This window comes from Salvelinus alpinus, chromosome 10 (genome assembly GCF_045679555.1).
Source record: "Salvelinus alpinus chromosome 10, SLU_Salpinus.1, whole genome shotgun sequence".
In the NCBI taxonomy this organism is placed as follows: domain Eukaryota; kingdom Metazoa; phylum Chordata; class Actinopteri; order Salmoniformes; family Salmonidae; genus Salvelinus; species Salvelinus alpinus.
This window is the reverse complement of record NC_092095.1, coordinates 21,691,005-21,712,068: the sequence shown is the minus strand read 5'-3', so window position 1 is coordinate 21,712,068 and position 21,064 is coordinate 21,691,005. Positions and strand designations below refer to the sequence as shown.

Genomic DNA, 21,064 nt, shown 5'->3' with positions numbered 1-21,064 from the left:
ATCCAAACATCTCAGTTTACATTGTGCAAACAGATCCATATCCCACTGGGATTTCAATAGGCGATGAGTTGAAAATCTACCAGTCTCAGAATTCCCACAGATTTTTTCTCAGGTTTTTGCCTGTCATATGAGTTATGTTATACTCACAGATATCATTCAAACAGTTTTAGAAACTTCAGAGTGTTTTCTATCCAATAGTATTAATAATATGCATATATTAGCATCTGGGACAGAGTAGGAGGCAGTTCACTCTGGGCACGCTATTCATCCAAAGTGAAAATGCTGCCCCCTATCCCTAAAAAGTTCATGAAGGAAACTCCAATTCCCTTTGGAGTTTAACTAAATCAGAGGACCGCCCATGAGCACAGTTATGGTCTGGCGTCCTGAGACAGGCCCTTTTCTGCTCTTCCGAATAAAACCCCCACTGGGGTATTCTATCACCAGACCAGCTTACCTCGATAACGAGAGGGCCAAGGTTTGAGAGGAGACCGAGCTTACCTCAATTACGAGATGGCTAAAGGTTGCAGACCAGCTTACCACGAGAGGGCCACGGTTTGAGTAGAGACCATAAACCTGACTATAAGCTAAGGTTTGAGTAGATGGCTGAATCTTTTAACTATACCACGTGGTTAAACTCTTAGACTATCGATACCGACAGAATAAGAACAAGTCTTTGATATTAATTACTAGTCTGCAGCTAGGAATTCGGTATCATTGAATGCGAAGACCAACAACTGGCGAAACATCTATCCTATAACGACATGAATGAATGTCACTCTGAACTATCCATTCTAACCACGACAGAGAGAGGGCGGACAGACTCTCCAACAGAAACAAACTTTTCAACAGAGATCCCGACGACACACTGAGCGTAAATATATATATTGATTGCGATTGTTCCCGAATGAGTGAGCGTTCATGTGCAAAGGATTAGCATTTCAATTGTTATAATTATCACTCTGTAAAACAAGCCGCCATACCGGTTTAGCCCACTAGGGCACATCCCCCTATCATTTCTTTGTAAACATATCTATTTTGTTTGTTTGTGTGATGAATTTCTGTGAATTACTTAGTTAGTAAATAAATGACAGTTGATGTATGGATGACTCATAGTGAAGACTGGGTTCGTGCAGATAACCAAAAATTTACAACGTTTGGAATGAGACTACCGTGAGGTAAATAATAATTAATTAATCAGAAGACTAAGTGATCTTAGGAAAATTATATTTTTGTAATCTGAATATTTTCCTTGGTGCCTCGACTTCCTAGTTAATTACAGTTACATGATTAAGTAGTTTAATCACGTAATAATAATTACAGAGAATTTTTTATAAAGATAAGTCTTCAGTTTTAATGATGCCAAAGACACGACAGGGGGTTAGGAGTTGGATGGAATTCAAATAATCAAACCTCGATGATGAGCTGGTTATTTGAATCAGCTGTGTAATGCTGGGGCAAAAAACAAAACATGCACCCGGGGGGTGGGGGGCAGGACCGAGTTTGGAAAATGTTTTAGGATGTGGTGGCATTCTCATATCACACACAAAGGAAGGAACGAAAAAGGTGCGCCGTGCCATCACCAAATATGAACCATTACTAGTGTATAGAGAGGAGCACGCTGCTTTTGTGGGAAACAGAGTGAGGAGAGGTGATTAGGGAGTGGGAACAGGTGTGGAGGGAAGGGGCGTGGCCTAGGGTAATTGGAAGCAATTGGTCCTGTATGGTTGCCGTGACCCGTCACAACACTAAGGTTAGAGCAGTATGATTACTAACCTAGTACTGACTGAAAACATGCACTCTACTGTGCAACACTACACTGCAGTAAATTGTATCATTAAACACATATAAAGGTAAAACAAACTATCTTGGGAATTGGGAAAATATACCAGCATGGAGTTAATTCTGTCTACAGGCTGTTCTTCCTGAGGTAGATGCGCTTAAAATGTCCAATAAGAACAGTTATTTTATTGATGGAATTTGAACTCATATAGTCTCTCTGTCCTCTTTTCCCCCATGCAGGCTGGGGAGGAGAACCCAGTCATCTCCCTGTATGTGGTCAACCTGAATGGGCCCCTGCACACCATGGAGATGAGGAGGCCTGAGGACCAGAGGATGGGGTACACCCCCCCCCCCCCCCCCCACACACACACACAGCACAACACACACAACACACAACACCAGTGAACCAGTGACCTTTCGGTTTACTGGCCCAACACGCTTAACCGCTAGGCTACCTGCCTCCCCACTACTGCTAGTACTACTATATATAACATGGTTATATACCCTTATGGCTTTCAAAGGGATGAGCTCTGTTACACATGCAATATGTCAGTAGACATTCCTAGTCCTTTATTCTAGATTTTGTATTTGCATGAATAAATGCATAGTCACAATAACACTCTTGTTTCGTTTTGTGTTGGACAGAGAGTACTATGTCACCATGGTGAAATGGGCGACTACCACCAAACTGGCAGTGAACTGGTTAAACAGAGCCCAGAACATATCCATGCTGACTCTGTGTCAGGCCACCACTGGCGTCTGCACCAAGGTGTGTGTCTGTGCGTCTGTTTTTCAGCCCACTTCATTCACTTTTCTTCTGCTTTTCATTGACTTTTCTTTCAAATTGTCTGTTTAGAAACACGAGGACGAGAGCGAAAGTTGGCTACACAGACAGGTAAGAAACCAACCAGATTCAAGTACAAACAATGTCTTAGTGATCTTAAAGGTAGACTCAGCGAAATGATGTCACAACATGCTGTTGCTGTTTACTTTCTGCATCCACGTCATATCGCTGTCTACATCTTTTTAGCAGTGCTGCAGAGTGGAATGCCACTCCATCATTTCTAGATATGTTACAAATATGTTTATATATGTGTATATATAATCTCAGCAAAAGAAGAAATGTCCTCTCACCGTCAACTGCGTTTATTTTCAGCAAACTTAACATGTGTAAATATTTGTATGAACATAAGATTCAACAACTGAGACATAAACTGAACAAGTTCCACAGGCATGTGACTAACAGAAATTGAATAATGTGTCCCTGAACAAAGGGGGGTTCAAAATCAAAAGTAACAGTCAGTATCTGGTGTGGCCACCAGCTGCATTAAGTACTGCAGTGCATCTCCTCCTCATGGACTGCACCAGATTTGTCAGTTCTTGCTGCGACTCATCAGTGAAGAGCACTTTTTGCCAGTCCTGTCTGGTCCAGCGACGGTGGGTTTGTGCCCATAGGCGACGTTGTTGCCAGTGATGTCTGATGAGGACCTGCCTTACAACAGGCCTACAAGCCCTCAGTCCAGCCTCTCTCAGCCTATTGCGGACAGTCTGAGCACTGATGGAGGGATTGTGCGTTCCTGGTGTAACTCGGGCAGATGTTGTTGCCATCCTGTACCTGTCCCGCAGGTGTGATGTTCGGATGTACTGATCCTGTGCAGCTGTTGTTACACGTGGTCTGCCACTGCGAGGGCTGTCCGTCCTGTCTCCCTGTAGCGCTGTCTTAGGCGTCTCACAGTATGGACATTGCAATTTATTAACCTGGCCACATCTGCAGTCCTCATGCCTCCTTGCAGCATGCCTAAGGCACGTTCACGCAGATGAGCAGGGACCCTGGGCATCTTTATTTTGGTGTTTTTCAGAGTCAGTAGAAAGGCCTCTTTAGTGTCCTATGTTTTCATAACTGTGACCTTAATTGCCTACCGTCTGTAAGTTGTTAGTGTCTTAACGACCGTTCCACAGGTGCATGTTCATTAATTGTTTATGGTTCATTGAACAAGCATGAGAAACTGTTTAAACCCTTTACAATGAAGATCTGTGAAGTTATTTGGATTTTTACAAATTATCTTTGAAAGACAGGGTCCTGAAAAAGGAACGTTTTTTTTCTGCTGAGTTTGTGTTTTCTATGTGTGTTATATGACTGGTGTGCAGAATGAGGAGCCGCTGTTCTCCAAAGATGGTCTGAAGTTGTTCTTCACCAGAGCCATCCCACAGGGAGGCAGGGGCAAGTTCTTCCACATCTCCATGTCCATCACACAGGTACTGTATACTCCCCTTCTACACGCTCTCTTCTGTGTTCTGCACGAGGGCTTCCATACACTAGAATTGCTGCCTACAGCATAGCATAGACAACAGCCACTTACATAATATCTTCCATCACAAGTAGCACAGAAGTCAGTTCAACTAAGTGTGCACTCCTAATGTGACAAGAAGACATTGAGTCCAGTGATTTTTAACATGCAGTATATGTATCTCCCTTTCCTCTCACTCCCTCTCTCTCCCTCTCCCCTTCCCTCTCCATTTCCCCCCTTTCCCCCTCCCTCTCCTTCTCTCGGTCCCTCTCCCACTCCCTCTCCTTCTCTCTCTCCCCTTCCCTCTCTCTCCCCGTCCCTCTCCCCTCCCTTTCCAGCCCAACACCAGCACAGACACGCTGCAGTCGATCACGTCTGGAGACTGGGATGTCACCCAGGTCCTAGCCTACAACGAGGACAGCCAGCTAATGTGAGCTCCCTGACCCAGCTGGGCCACACACACACACACACACACACACACACACATATAATGCACTCACATGTAGTATACACACATTTATGCTGTAATTATGAAACAAACACCCACCCACAAAACCTAAAACAAACAATTCAACAAACCCCTCTCCTCTCTCTCTCTCTCTCTCTCTCTCTCTCTCTCTCTCTCTCTCTCCCCCCTCTCTCTCTCTCTCCCTGTCTCTCTCTCCCCCCTCTCTCTCTCTCTCCCTGTCTCTCCCTATTTCTCTCACCCCCTCTCGTTTCCTCCCCCCTTCGCTTCCTCTCCCCTCTTTCTCTCTCTCCCCCACCCTCTCTCTCTCCCCTCCCACCTCTCTCTCGTTCTCTCCCCTCCCACCTCTCTCTCTCAACCCCCCCACCCTCTCTCTCCCCCTATATCTCTCCTCTCCCCATCTCTCCCCCTCCCCCTTTCTCTCCCACTATCTCTCCCCCCTCTCCCCCTATCGCTCTCTCCCCCTATTTCTCTCTCCCCCTATCTCGCTCTCCCCCATCTCTCTCTTTCCCCAATCTCTCTCCCCTCTCGCTCTCCCCCCCTCCCCCCCCCTCTCTCTCCCCTCCTCTCTCTCTCCCTATCTCTCTCACCCACCTCTCGCTTCCTCACCCCTTCCTCGCTCTCTTTCTCTCTCCCCTCCCCCTTCTCTCTACCCCTCCGCACTCCCTTTCTCTCTACCCCTCCGCACTCCCCTTCTCTCTACCCCTCCCCTTCTCTCTCCCCCTCTCTCTCCCCTCCCTCTCTCTCTCCCCCTTTCCCTCACTCTCTCCCCCCACTCCCTATCTTTCTCTCTCTCAATTCAATTCAAGGGGCTTTATTGGCATGGGAAACATATGTTAACATTGCCAAAACAAGTGAAGTAGATAATATACAAAAGTGAAATAAACAATAAAAATGAACAGTAAACATTACACTCACAGAAGTTCCAAAAGAATAAAGACATTACAAATGTCATATTATTAATATATACAGTGTTGTAACAATGTGCAAATGATTAAAGTACGGAAGGGAAAATAACTACACATAAATATGGGTTGTGTTTACAATGGTTGCCCTTTTCTTGTGGCAGCAGGTCACAAACCTTGCTGCTGTGATGGCATACTGTGGTATTTCACCAAGTAGATATGGGAGTTTATCAAAATCGGGTTTGTTTTCAAATTCTTTGTGGATCTGTGTAATCTGAGGGTAAATATGTGTCTCTAATATGGTCATAAATTTGGCAGGAGGTTAGGAAGTGCAGCTCAGTTTCCACCTCATTATGTGGGCAGTGTGCACATAGCCTGTCTTCTCTTGAGAGCCAGGTCTGCCTACGGCGGCCTTTCTCAATAGCAAGGCTATGCTGACTGAGTCTGTACATAGTCAAAGCTTTCCTTAAGTTTGGGTCAGTCACAGTGGTCAGGTCTTTCGCTCTCTCCCCACCCTTTCTCTTCCTCTCTCTCGCCCTCCCCCTCTCCTCTCCCCCCTCCCCAACTCTCTCCACTCCCCCCTCTCTCCTCTCTCTCTCTGTAACCAAAGCTAGCTCAGCTACAGCTCACCTACAAAAGTTACTTTGAGGCGTGAACTTGTTTCTGTCAGATTTGTTCCTGGCCTACTTTAGTACCAAAAAAAATGCAAAGCCTCTGCATCTCTCTGACATCTTATTTCATTTATGTTACATCCCTTCGAGTGGCAAGTCTATGCTACTGTTGGAACTGTCTGCACTCTAGCTGCTTATACCTCCCCGAGCCGACATGTTTCTGTTCAACTGTACTGCTGGAATCTTTACACTAACCTACTCTCAATCTCACTTCATAGACTCCTTACATTTTGTGACTACTGCAATGTTTCAGTGATGTAATGTTGCGTGCACCCATGCATTTGTTATATTATTTATTAGTTGAACATACAGTACCAGTAAAGAGTTTGGACACAACTACTCATTCAAGGGTTTTTCTTTATTTTGACTATTTTCTACATCGTAAAAGAATAGTGATGACATCAAAACTATGAAATAACACATATGGAATCATGTAGTAACCAAAAATGTGTTAAAAATCTAAATATATTTTATATTTGAGATTCTTTAAAGTAGCCACCCTTTGCCTTGATGACAGCTTTGCACACTCTTGGCATTCTCTCAACCAGCTTCATGAGGAATGCTTTTCCAACAGTCTTGAAGGAGCTGAGCACTTGTTGGCTGCTTTTCCTTCACTCTGCAGTCCAACTCATTCCAAACCATCTCAATTGGGTTGTCGGTGATTGAGGAGGCCAGATCATCTGATGCAGCACTCCATCACTCTCCTTCTTGGTCAAATAGCCCTTACACAGCCTGGAGGTGTGTTGGGTCATTGTCCTAATGGGAAAAAAAGTATGGTCCCACTAAGCGCAAACCAGATGGGATGGCGTATCGCTGCAGAATGCTGTGGTAGCCATGCTGGTTAAGTGTGCCTTGAATTCTAAATAAATCACTGACAGTGTCACCAGCAAAGCGCCCCCACACCATCACACCTCCTCCATGCTTCATGGTGGGAACCACACATGCGGAGATCATCCGTTCACCTACTCTGCGTCTCACAAAGACACGGCGGTTGGAACCAAAAATCTCAAATTTGGACTCAGACCAAAGGACAGATTTCCCCCGGTCTAATGTCCTTTGCTTGTGTTTCTTGACCTAGCAAGTCTCTTCTTATTATTGGTGTCCTTTAGTAGTGGTTTCTTTGCAGCAATTCGACTATGAAGGCCTGATTCTAACAGTCTCCTCTGAACAATTGATGTTGAGATGTGTCTGTTACTTGAACTCTGTGAAGCATTTATTTTGGCTGCAATTTCTGAGGCTGGTAACTCTAATGAACTTATCCTCTGCAGCAGAGGTAACACTGGTTCTTCCTTTCCTGTGGCGGTCCTCATGAGAGCCAGTTTCATCATAGCTCTTGATGGTTTTTGTGACTGCACTTGAAGAAAGTTTAAAAGTTCTTGAAATTTTCCGGATTGACTGTCTGTCATGTCTTAAAATAATGATGGACTATCGTTTCTCTTTGCTTATTTGAGCTGTTCTTGCCATAATATAGACTTGGTTTTTTACCAAATAGGGCCATCTTCTGTATACCACCCCTACCTTGTCACAACACTGATTGGCTCCAACGCATTAAGAAAGAAATTCCACAAATTGACTTTTAACAAGGCACACCTGTTAATTGAAATGCATTCCAGGTGACTACCTCATGAAGCTGGTTGAGAGAATGTCAAAAGTGTGCAAAGCTGTCATCAAGGAAAAATGTGGCTACTTTGAAGAATCTCAAATATAAAATATATTTTGATTTGTTTAACATGTTATTTCATGGTTTTGATGTCATCACTATTATTTTACAATGTAGAAAATAGTTTTTAAAAATTAAGAAAAACCCTGGAATGAGTAGGTGCGTCCAACCTTTTAACTGGTACTGCACGTCCAACTTTAAATGTTTATTATTTATCTTGCAGATACTTCTTGAGTACTGAGGATGATCCGAAGCGAAGGCACCTCTACAGGTAACACATACATAGCTCTGAAAAATAACTGTCCGTAATGCTGTTCTCTTCTGTTGTGCCTAGCTCTGTTGCCACCCACCACCCACTTGGTTACAATTTTGGTGCCTTTTGGCCTGCATGCTTTGAGGGACTTTGCTCCACGTCTGAATAATAATCTAGGAGAAAGACTTCAAGATTCAAGTTTTATTAGTCGTATGTACAGGATACACATGGTCCAATAAATTGCTTACGTGCAGGTTCCTTCTCGACAACGCAACAACAATAAGAAATATCAAAAGATAAGAATACGAGCATAAAGTAAATGGCTCAGTAGAATATAATAAACATTTTAGCATAAGTATAATGCAGGAAAGCACAATTTATAGTCCAATATTTACATGTGTTTTGGGGAAGGGGGGAATGGGGGCCAGGTAAGCCCAGCGGTTAAGTGCATTGGGCCAGTAACCGAAGGTTCACTGGTTCAAATCCCAAGCTGACTGGGTGAAAAATCTGTCCATGTGCCCTTGAGCAAGGCACTTAACTGTAATTGCTCCTGTAAGTCGCTCTGGATAAGAGTGTCTGCTAAATGACCCCCAAAAAATGGGATTGGCTGAGTGTCCTCTTGTTGTGTTTGTAGTGCGGACACGGTGGGCCCCTTCAACAGACGCTGTCTCTCCTGTGACTTCTACGAAAGCTGTGGCTACGTCAAAGGCTCCTTCAGCCACAACATGAGCCTCTTCCTCCTCAGCTGCAAAGGTGGGAGACACCGGTTGGTCAGTCTGTCCATGGGTTGGTTTGTCTGTCTCTCCCCAAGTGAACCTTTGGCCTCTCACTTCTTTCTGAGAGACGCACTAATAAAGACACAAAGAATTCAATGCATGTGTTGGTGACGGATGATATTTGGTCACACACTCAATAATTTGTGCAGTGTATTTAAACCTCTACAATGCCTCTACCAGAACTCCTGCATTATTTCAACATGTGGCTATGGGTCCAATAGCAGCATCCCAAAGATTGTCATCCTCTCACTGAACTCCCTGGAACCACACAGGACAGCCGTGTTTACTGAACCTGTCTCTACCTCATTCACTTTTAATCCCTCACTCCCCTACTGCCTCTTGCCCGCTTTCATTTATTTGACGGGATTGTGATATGATTACAGCTCTGTGAGAGATTGCCTGGCCTACTTTGCAGACTCGGAGCCCCAAATGTTTGTTTCTAGAATGTTCACAATTTGCTAAGTGCATCTATCATTTTATTATGTGTCCCTTCCTAGTGCACCACTGTGTTTTAGGAGACAGAGAGAGAGTGTTTCTTTCTACAGGGCTTGTTTGTTTGGAAGCCAGCTCCTGAACACTGCAGAAATTATTTGGGTTGTGTTCAATTAATTGAATAAGCTAATGATAACAAGGAGGTCTGGACTGCATATTTTGTGCTTGTAGAAAACATGTGAAGTAAAACATTATTTGTAGAGGCTTGAGTCTGTTCTCTGCAAGCAGATAATGTCAGGCTTTCTGACTTTAATCAATTATGTTTTGATGTTGTGTCTGAACTTCTCCAATGGCTTAAACCATGGGTTTGGGGTTTTGAAAGAAAAAATTAACTTTGAGGCTGGACTATATTGTGTCTCAGTCTTCTATCGTCAAGATGCCATTTTAAATGGCACCTCGATATTGAGTTCAAATGATTAGATTCTGATTTTTATGCAAGTCTTTTTGCAAGTCTAGATAGAAATGGATAATTAAATAACCCTTTCCCGTTCTCTCGCTTTTCCTACAACTGTGGACAGTGTGGATACATTTTGAACCATGCAGTCATATGTACATAAGAAGGAGCCACAGAATGTACTCATAAACCCAGACAGAGATGAGACAGAGTAGTGCCACCACAAACTAATGGACACGTATCTTGGTTTCAATGCAAGAGAAATGCCTGATGCTGATGTCTTTTTTTTGTCGTCTTTGTTTTTGTTTTGGTCTTTCTCCAGGCCCTGATGTCCCGTTTGTAGCAGTGTACAGCACACAGGACAGACAGAGTGAGTATTCTAGTTAGGATTCTGTTTGGATTCTTTCAAATAAAATATTGGTCATCAGATGAAAACATTCACACCCTGTTTATCTCTCAAACACACACCACACATACACACACCACACATACACACACTGCATGATCTTCCTCTTTCTTTCCTCTATTGTTAATATCCGGCACACACACACACATTACATTTACATTTACATTACATTTAAGTCATTTAGCAGACGCTCTTATCCAGAGCGACTTACAAATTGGTGCATTCACCTTATGATATCCAGTGGAACAACCACTTTACAATAGTGCATCTAACTCTTTTAAGGGGGGGGGGGGGGGTTAGAAGGATTACTTTATCCTATCCTAGGTATTCCTTAAAGAGGTGGGGTTTCAGGTGTCTCCGGAAGGTGGTGATTGACTCCGCTGACCTGGCGTCGTGAGGGAGTTTGTTCCACCATTGGGGTGCCAGAGCAGCGAACAGTTTTGACTGGGCTGAGCGGGAACTGTACTTCCTCAGAGGTAGGGAGGCGAGCAGGCCAGAGGTGGATGAACGCAGTGCCCTTGTTTGGGTGTAGGGCCTGATCAGAGCCTGAAGGTACGGAGGTGCCGTTCCCCTCACAGCTCCGTAGGCAAGCACCATGGTCTTGTAGCGGATGCGAGCTTCAACTGGAAGCCAGTGGAGAGAGCGGAGGAGCGGGGTGACGTGAGAGAACTTGGGAAAGTTGAACACCAGACGGGCTGCGGCGTTCTGGATGAGTTGTAGGGGTTTAATGGCACAGGCAGGGAGCCCAGCCAACAGCGAGTTGCAGTAATCCAGACGGGAGATGACAAGTGCCTGGATTAGGACCTGCGCCGCTTCCTGCGTGAGGCAGGGTCGTACTCTGCGAATGTTGTAGAGCATGAACCTACAGGAACGGGTCACCGCCTTGATGTTAGTTGAGAACGACAGGGTGTTGTCCAGGATCACGCCAAGGTTCTTAGCACTCTGGGAGGAGGACACAATGGAGTTGTCAACCGTGATGGCGAGATCATGGAACGGGCAGTCCTTCCCCGGGAGGAAGAGCAGCTCCGTCTTGCCGAGGTTCAGCTTGAGGTGGTGATCCGTCATCCACACTGATATGTCTGCCAGACATGCAGAGATGCGATTCACCACCTGGTTATCAGAGGGGGGAAAGGAGAAGATTAATTGTGTGTCGTCTGCATAGCAATGATAGGTAGATAGATACACACACACACACACACACACACACACACACACACACACACACACACACACACACACACACACACACACACACCTGTAGGACATCCACTCCTCTCCATGAATAAACATCACCCCGGAAATACAGTTCTTTATTAACACCGTAGAAAGTAAACATCTGTATCTATCTCTGTGTTTACAGAGCGTTTACAGACCACAGAATTAATGCCCTCCCCTCCATTCCTGATTCACAAAATGACCACCCACAGCCGTGTGACCTCATCAAACAGGCACAGCATACGAAGACTTTGACAGCACAGCAAGGCCACCTCTGCTTTCTGCTGAGTCACTGTTTACAGCCTTTGCCCAGTGTGTTGGCAGCCATACTGATTACATTACCTAGCTGGATGGATGTCCTCATAACAACATGACCTTCCCACTGTAATGAAAGACTATACCGTGTTTGTTTACTGCTGGTTACAGCATGTATTCTTGGAAGAATAGCCACAACTATGTGTACAAAGGGGACTAGATAGCCTACTCTGCAGTCATATTTTACTGCATATATTTCAGTTTAGAGGCCAAGGGAGAAAACTAAAGGTACTTTTGGCAGGAACTCTGCTTTCTAACTGGAGCCCTTAAAGTTATTCTGAAATGTATGTTCTGTTGTGGGGGGAATAACAACCTGGATGCATGTTCTGTGTTGTGTACTCTGCAGCGAACACACACACAGACAAGGTCAATGAGAAATACCTCTTACAACCAGTCAGACAGTCAGGAGAGAACTCTCTCCCCGACCAAAACACCCACTCTTTTTGTTACGAGTCCAATCTCAGTCTCAGCATGCCAAGATAAGCCTCTTTAAGGCTTGTCTCTCTGTAGCCAGCCATTCTGAAGTCTTCATTGATATTTACAGCCTACATTGCTGTTCTGTCTTTATCACGGTGTGTCAGTGCAGGGAGGGAGGGATGTCTCTGCATTCTGGTCATTTCCCTCTATCCTCTTCTGTTATGTCTCTTGTTGTAAGCATGGCTTCATCACAACTTCCAGACCAACATTCTTCCACAACACCCTTTGAACACCTACAGTACATGCCCTTAGACCATGGTAGCCATAGCAACCTCAGCCATAGACTAAGGCCATGATGTTTGTCACTGCAGAGGTGTTTGACCTGGAGACCAATGAGAATCTGAGGATTAGGCTGGACTCCATGCAGATGCCCCACGTGGAATACAAGGAGATCACCATGGAGGATTACAGTACGTTATGTTCCAGTCTAACGCTAAGGGAGATTTCAACAGCAGAGCTGTCTTTTAAAGTCTGTTTTGTTCAGATGAACAGATAATGAAGCTGAAGAACAAATGAGAATTGTGTAGTGGAAGTATAATCATATCATTACACATACTATCAGGAATCAAGATGAGACCCAAGTGCAGACCGTGTGAAGTAACAATGTTTATTGTAACCACAGGGCAGGAAAACGACAGGTCAAGGCAGGCAGGGGTCCATAATCCAGAGCAGAGGTCAAGGTACAGGATGTCAGGCAGGCGGGTACAGGGTCAGGACAGGCAAAGGTAAAAAACCAGGAGGACGAGAAAAAGAGAGACTAGGGAAAACCAGGCGCTGAGACAAAACGCTGGTAGGCTTGAACAAACAAGACAAATTGGCAACAGACAGAAAACACAGGTATAAATACACAAGGGATAATGGGGAAGATGGGCGACACCTGGAGGGGGATGGAGACAAGCACAAGGACAGGTGAAACAGATCAGGGCGTGACACATACTGATCACTTTCTCTTGTTGTGTAGCACTAACGATGCAGATCCTCAAACCTGCCAGCTTTGTGGACTCATCTCCCTATCCTCTGCTCCTCCTCGTGTGAGTACACACACACACACACACACACAACTGCTCTAGTATAAAAGCTAGCTATCCATCTCCACAGTTTCTCATCAGCTGTTGACACAGAGGTCTTCACCTCCTCTGTGCCACGGACAAGTTGCCTCATCGGGAGAGATAATCACCCTCCGACTCAGTGCTTTAATCAGGGCTATTCATCTAAGGCAGAGATGTGGCAACTCTCTCTCCTTCGCACTACCAGTAATTACGCTGCCAATGAAAAGGTCTCCATTCCCCCTTTAATTAACCCTCCTCTCCTTTCCTCCACTATCATACCATCTCACTCCATGCCCTTGCCTGCAGGTTGGTGAAACACACACGAGACTAGATTCTTCAGTCCCTGTCTCTAGTCTTTTCACCCTGGCTCACCTCTGGATGAAGTGGCACTACTATAAAGACAATGTGTCCTTTTCTCTATATCTGCTGTATGAGGACACACCTCCAGTTTAAAAGCGACCGTGAGAGGTGTGTGTGTGCATGTGTAGTTATTTATTTTAGGGAGAGAGAGAGAGTGAGTGAGTGAGAATGATGGGTTAATAAGGACTAAACATGCCGCCTTCCCTCGTCACCAGTGACGGCACCCCCGGTGGTCAGATGGTATCAGAGCTGTTCCAAATGGACTGGGCCACGGTGCTGGTGAGCAGCTTCGGGGTCATGGTGGTACGCTTCGACGGGCGGGGCAGCGGCTTCCAGGGGACCAACCTGCTGCACCGCGTCCAGAGGAAGCTGGGTGTGTTCGAGGAGAGGGACCAGCTGGAGGCCCTCAGGTAGGTACCTTCAACTGCGGCCGATTCTCCACCCTTCTCCTAAGTGGTGCACTTGCAGTCATGGATTTAAAAGCATTGGATTGGTGTAATAATTGCTGGAGGGAGTTTCCACCATTGTTAAATCCATGATGGGAAGTGTGAGGCCTTGGACTTCTCTGTCACAAGACAGACTGCACTAACACTGTCATATAAACTGAAGAGCAGCCAATCGGCAGAGGTCTGGAAATGTGTAGTGATTTGACATGTGTAAAGAAAAAATAATTTATTCACACACTCTTAGGTAACTAACGTTTAGGCAGCTGAGGCTATAAAGTGTGGGGCTAAATGAGTGTTATGTTCCGCCGGCCTGTACCTCGCCAAATCAGGATTTTCTCCTTTCTATATTACAGCCGGGTGCTAACGAGCTATGACATGGACAGCTAGCAAAATAACTGAGCAGAAACACTTGGAAGGAGTACTCAGGATCAGGAAGTCTTCATTCTGAGATGAAGTAATCCAAATCTAATTTCTTGCATTTCAGTATAATATCTAAAGAGCCCTACGTTGACAAGACCAGGATTGGAGCTTTTGGCAAAGTAAGATACTTTTTCTCCTGATAATTATGAGGTTAATTGGTTGCATGTTACATCTGAATTGGATAATGTTCCCTTGAACCCCTTGTATTGTTCAGTATCTATCTGCCAACTCTGATGTGCTAACTAACCACCCTTGTTTTAAGTATAGAAATCACTAGGGAGGCTCTTGAATCTTGCTCGTTCATATCAACATATTGAGTATCATATTAAGATTGCTAGCTACACTCTTCAACTGAAGTGCAAGTCAATGACAGCTACAGTGTTTATTCCTACCCTATGTGTTTTTCTTATGTACTGCAGTGCTGGAATTGTGTGTTGAAAATAAATAGGACAAAGACAGATCAGATGTGTGCTGCGAGCTCAACATTTACCTTTGGACCAAATAGATATATTTTTAATAGATTCTGACACCTCTGAGAGGATGTTCATGAAGAGAAGCTTAATTCTGTTGCCTCTGGCCAAGTCCTCCTACTGGCTGCTGATGTATTAGAGAGTCCAGAAGGCCAAATATTATTCGGAACTGATCATCCATAATAGGGAACATACATTATGGAGGAAGCTGCAACTTGCAGTAATGGACATGGGATATTTCATATTATTCATTATCAGGGGCATTGTCAACTAGCCTGGTCCCAGATCTGTTTGTGCTCAATGTGTTGAATAGCATGACAATGACCATAGGAGTTGGCAAGACAGCACAAACAGATCTGTGACCAGGCTAATGATCTACTGCTCTTGGGTCTCCAAACTCAATCTTTAAACTGAGCTTGAAATGGGTATCTGTCTGTAGGCAGCAGTTAGAGTAGCCTTGTGTTGATATAGGATTTCTGCTTTCTGTCTGTCTGTCTGTCTCAGGTTTATGGAGGCTACGTGACCAGCCTGTTACTCAGCGCCGAGGATTCCCCGGTGAAATGTGGTGCAGCCCTCTCACCCATCACGGACTTTGACCTATACGGTAAGGTGTGTGTGTGTGTGTAAATGCTTCTTATCAACATGATGGAGCAGAGACCCCTCCCACACCAACACTACGGTGCCAGACAGATGTGAGAGAGAGAGCAGTGATACTTGGGAGGGAAGTGTGAATGACAGCAGAAGCAGGTGTGTGGGATTATGACTCTGTTCATCTCAGACTATGGTTTGTATCTGAAAAGATGGATGTGTTTTAGAGCTCACCTGACAAGAATGAATACTCATCGTAAACTACAGCTGCACATAACATCATCTGTAGTATTTTCTGCTGTATTGAGGTATAACAAGAGGTATGTGTGTGTATATATATGAGGTATATCATGCTAAATGAGGGTTATTAGCACTAGCGTTTCCCCACCTTATTTGAAACGTCCCTTGATAGGATCTAATGAATTGATTCCTTTTGACAACCTCTCTTCCAGCATCAGCTTTTTCAGAGAGATACCTGGGAATGCCCAAGCCTGACCCAAGAGCATATGCGGTATGCCTTCTTTATTCAGCCTTCACTTGAACGTCATGTATGAGCTGTGTTTTTTCTATTGGCTTGTAATATAACATCAGTGTAATACTGTGTATCATAAAATATAATATCTATGTCATTTCTCCACAGATGGCAAATCTAGCACATAGGGCATCACAGTTCCTGGACAAGAAGTTTCTGATTGTTCATCCAACAGCAGATGGTATGAGATCCTTGAAAACCTTTCTAGCCCAACAAAATGCTTTGTGTTTTTAACAATAAGATGGTATGTGTTGGTCTCCTTTTCTCTCACCAGAAAAAGTCCATTTCCAGCACACAGCTAAATTCATCTCCCAGCTGATCAATGAAAAGGCAAACTACACTCTACAGGTGAGAGGTACTTCCCAGAATGACACGTAGAAATGGGATGTATAGAATGGCTACCATCAATAAGGTGCACCAATTTAACTGGAACAGACAAGCCAATGTGTCATGGGAAGCAGATATATTGCTCATTTCAAATCCAAAATTTCAATCCAAGATGGCGTAGCAGTCGGACGTGTGTTTGTCTCTGTCCCATGTAAATAGCCGGTTTCGTCTTTTTTTTCGTATATATTTTTAATCTCACTTTCCACCTATGATCTAAATATACTTTCCCACAACCCGCCTCACCCAATGTGATACGGATCTGCTATTTTTATACGTTATAACTGGAAACTCCATCAGCAGCTAGCCAGCTAACTAGCTACCAGCTAGTAGTAACTGTTAGCCACGGCTAGCGGTCTTCACCTTCAGCTCGGACACCAGCCAGCTTAACAGCTGATATCAACCAGTTTATTGCGCGATATCAACCCAGAGCATATCAGACTGATTTTCTCCACCACATCACCGGATTCCTGACGCAAGCTCTGGACAATTACACCGGATCATCGCAGCTAGCTAACTGCAACCGAGTAGCTACTGCGGGCTAACGCCTCTGTCCCGAAGCAAGCACCAGTTAGCCTTGAGCTAGCCTCGAGCTAGGCCCATCTGCCGGCTAGCCGAAGAGGTCTACCAGCGAATTCTTGGGCTACAATACCTCTTTTTGCCAATTGGACTGGACCTTTTTTTGCCGACACAGAGCCCTGCCAATCCATCACAACTGGTCTAAATCAGCTACAAGCTAATTTAGCCATTTTTTTTTGCCGCTGCTAGTAGCTTTTACCTTCTGCACAGACACCAGCCCTGTTATTAGCCTGGATATTACTCACCAATTTACCAGCATCGGACTGTCTCTCGACAACAACGCCGGATTCTCGACAACAACGCTAGCGCAGCTAGCGCCACTGCCACGAAGCTAGCACCAGTTAGCAAACACAATTCTACAATTCACAACCTCTCTTTCGCCACCGCCATCCGGCTTGGATTCTCTGTCGACACGACCACGTCTGAGCAGACCCCCTCCGTCTGAGCAGACCTCCCCCCGGGCTACTAACTTTAAACGCCGCGTGCTAGCTTAGTGGAGGCCTCCCTGCTCCATCTACGGCTGCCCCCTGGACACTATGATCACTTGGCTACATAGCTGATGCATGCTTGACTGTCCATTAATTCACGGTACTCCATTCTGTTTATTTGTGTTTTATCTGTCGGCTCTGTGCTTTAACTCAGGATCTGTGTGTAGTTAATCCGACCCTCTCTGCCTAGTCGTCGCCATTTTTACCTGTTGTTGCTGTGTTAGACTAGCACCCTGTTATTGCTGCTGTTATCTTACCTGTTGTTTTAGCTAGCTCTCCCAATCAAGACCTGCAATCACTTTATGCCTTACTGTATGTCTCTCTCAAATATCAATATGCATTGCATACTGTTGTTCAGGCTAGTTATCATTATCATTGTTTTGGTTTGCAATGGACCCCGTAGTTCCACTCTCCGTACCTCTGATACATCCTTTGTCCCACCCCCCACACATGCGGTGACCTCACCCATTGAGACCAGCATGTCCAGAGATACAACCTCTCTTATCATCACCCAGTGCCTGGGCTTGCCTCCGCTGTACCCGCGCCCCACCATACCCCTGTCTGCACATTATGCCCAGAATCTATTCTACCACGCCCATAAATCTGCTCCTTTTATTCTTCGTCCCCAACGCTCTAGGCGACCAGTTCTGATAGCCTTTAGCCGCACCCTCATCCTACTACTCCTCTGTTCCTCGGGTGATGTGGAGGTAAACCCAGGCCCTGCATGTCCCCAGTCACCCTCATTTGTTGACTTCTGTGATCGAAAAAGCCTTGGCCTCATGCATGTCAACATCAGAAGCCTCCTCCCTAAGTTTGCCTTACTCACCGCTTTAGCACACTCTGCCAACCCTGATGTCCTTGCCGTGTCCGAATCCTGGCTTAGGAAGGCCACCAAAAATTCTGGGATTTCTATACCCAACTATAACACTTTCCGTCAAGATAGAACTGCCAAAGGGGGAGGAGTTGCAATCTACTGCAGAGATAGCCTGCAAAGTTCTGTCATACTTTCCAGGTCTATGCCCAAACAGTTCGAACTTCTAATTTTAAAAATTAATCTCTCCAGAAATAAGTCTCTCACTGTTGCCGCCTGCTACCGACCCCCCTCAGCTCCCAGCTGTGCCCTGGACACCATCTGTGAATTGATCGCTCCCCATCTAGCTTCAGAGTTTGTTCTGTTAGGTGACCTAAACTGGGATATGCTTAACACCCCGGCAGTCCTACAATCCAAGCTTGATGCCCTCAATCTCACACAAATCATCAAGGAACCCACCAGGTACAACCCTAAATCCGTAAACATGGGCACCCTAATAGACATTATCCTGACCAACCTGCCCTCCAAATACACCTCTGCTGTCTTCAATCAAGATCTCAGCGATCACTGCCTCATTGCCTGTATCCGCCACGGGTCCGCGGTCAAACGACCACCCCTCATCACTGTCAAACGCTCCCTAAAACACTTCTGCGAGCAGGCCTTTCTAATCGACCTGGCCCGGGTACCCTGGAAGGATATTGACCTCATCCCGTCAGTTGAGGATGCCTGGTCATTCTTTAAAAGTTACTTCCTCACCATATTAGACAAGCATGCTCCGTTCAAAAAATGCAGAACCAAGAACAGATATAGCCCTTGGTTCACTCCAGACCTGACTGCCCTCGACCAGCACAAAAACATCCTGTGGCGAACTGCAATAGCATCGAAGAGCCCCCGCGATATGCAACTGTTCAGGGAAGTCAGGAACCAATACACGCAGTCAGTCAGGAAAGCAAAGGCCAGCTTTTTCAAGCAGAAATTTGCATCCTGTAGCTCTAACTCCAAAAAGTTCTGGGATACTGTAAAGTCCATGGAGAACAAGAGCACCTCCTCCCAGCTGCCCACTGCACTGAGGCTAGGTAACACGGTCATCACCGATAAATCCGTGATAATCGAAGACTTCAACAAGCATTTCTCAATGGCTGGCCATGCCTTCCTCCTGGCGACTCCAACCTTGGCCAACAGCCCCGCCCCCCCCGCTGCTACTCGCCCAAGCCTCCCCAGCTTCTCCTTTACCCAAATCCAGATAGCAGATGTTCTGAAAGAGCTGGAAAACCTGGACCCATACAAATCAGCTGGGCTTGACAATCTGGACCCCCTATTTCTGAAACTGTCCGCCGTCATTGTCGCACCCCCTATTACCAGCCTGTTCAACCTCTCCTTCGTATCATCTGAGATCCCCAAGGATTGGAAAGCTGCCGCGGTCATCCCCCTCTTCAAAGGGGGAGACACCCTGGACCCAAACTGTTACAGACCTATAGCCATCCTGCCCTGCCTATCTAAGGTCTTCGAAAGCCAAGTCAACAAACAGATCACTGACCATCTCGAATCCCACCGTACCTTCTCCGCTGTGCAATCCGGTTTCCGAGCCGGTCACGGGTGCACCTCAGCCACGCTCAAGGTACTAAACGATATCATAACCGCCATCGATAAAAGACATTACTGTGCAGCCGTCTTCATCGACCTGGCCAAGGCTTTCGACTCTGTCAATCACCATATTCTTATCGGCAGACTCAGTAGCCTCGGTTTTTCTAATGACTGCCTTGCCTGGTTCACCAACTACTTTGCAGACAGAGTTCAGTGTGTCAAATCGGAGGGCATGTTGTCCGGTCCTCTGGCAGTCTCTATGGGGGTACCACAGGGTTCAATTCTCGGGCCGACTCTTTTCTCTGTATACATCAATGATGTTGCTCTTGCTGCGGGCGATTCCCTGATCCACCTCTACGCAGACGACACCATTCTATATACTTCCGGCCCTTCCTTGGACACTGTGCTATCTAACCTCCAAACGAGCTTCAATGCCATACAACACTCCTTCCGTGGCCTCCAACTGCTCTTAAACGCTAGTAAAACCAAATGCATGCTTTTCAACCGTTCGCTGCCTGCACCCGCACGCCCGACTAGCATCACCACCCTGGACGGTTCCGACCTAGAATATGTGGACATCTATAAGTACCTAGGTGTCTGGCTAGACTGCAAACTCTCCTTCCAGACTCATATCAAACATCTCCAATCCAAAATCAAATCAAGAATCGGCTTTCTATTCCGCAACAAAGCCTCCTTCACTCACGCCGCCAAACTTACCCTAGTAAAACTGACTATCCTACCGATCCTCGACTTCGGCGATGTCATCTACAAAATAGCTTCCAATACTCTACTCAGCAAACTGGATGCAGTTTATCACAGTGCCATTCGTTTTGTTACTAAAGCACCTTATACGACCCACCACTGCGACCTGTATGCCCTAGTCGGCTGGCCCTCGCTACATGTTCGTCGTCAGACCCACTGGCTCCAGGTCATCTACAAGGCTATGCTAGATAAAGTGCCGCCTTATCTCAGTTCACTGGTCACGATGGCTACACCCACCCGCAGCACGCGCTCCAGCAGGTGTATCTCACTGATCATCCCTAAAGCCAAAACCTCATTTGGACGCCTTTCCTTCCAGTTCTCTGCTGCCTGCGACTGGAACGAATTGCAAAAATCTCTGAAGTTGGAGACTTTTATCTCCCTCAACAACTTTAAAAATCTGCTATCCGAGCAGCTAACCGATCGCTGCAGCTGTACATAGTCCATCTGTAAACTACCCACCCAATTTACCTACCTCACCCCCCATACTGCCTTTA

The 21,064-nt window shown here is 45.7% G+C and overlaps 1 protein-coding gene across 6 annotated transcripts in view; it reads left to right on the top strand.

Annotated features, from left to right (window-relative positions):
* LOC139531721 (A-type potassium channel modulatory protein DPP6-like) overlaps positions 1-21,064 on the top strand; it is a 341,641-nt gene that overhangs the window by 316,359 nt on the left and 4,218 nt on the right. For all 6 annotated transcript variants that reach the window (XM_071328431.1, XM_071328433.1, XM_071328432.1 and 3 more), the window contains 16 exons: positions 2,020-2,117; positions 2,425-2,548; positions 2,636-2,674; positions 3,928-4,035; positions 4,406-4,497; positions 7,993-8,040; positions 8,657-8,775; positions 10,007-10,054; positions 12,409-12,507; positions 13,059-13,128; positions 13,722-13,916; positions 14,437-14,491; positions 15,347-15,446; positions 15,883-15,941; positions 16,071-16,143; positions 16,237-16,310. In XM_071328431.1, coding sequence (XP_071184532.1) covers positions 2,020-2,117; positions 2,425-2,548; positions 2,636-2,674; positions 3,928-4,035; positions 4,406-4,497; positions 7,993-8,040; positions 8,657-8,775; positions 10,007-10,054; positions 12,409-12,507; positions 13,059-13,128; positions 13,722-13,916; positions 14,437-14,491; positions 15,347-15,446; positions 15,883-15,941; positions 16,071-16,143; positions 16,237-16,310 — 1,401 coding nt within the window. The remainder of the gene's footprint in view (positions 1-2,019; positions 2,118-2,424; positions 2,549-2,635; positions 2,675-3,927; positions 4,036-4,405; positions 4,498-7,992; positions 8,041-8,656; positions 8,776-10,006; positions 10,055-12,408; positions 12,508-13,058; positions 13,129-13,721; positions 13,917-14,436; positions 14,492-15,346; positions 15,447-15,882; positions 15,942-16,070; positions 16,144-16,236; positions 16,311-21,064) is intronic.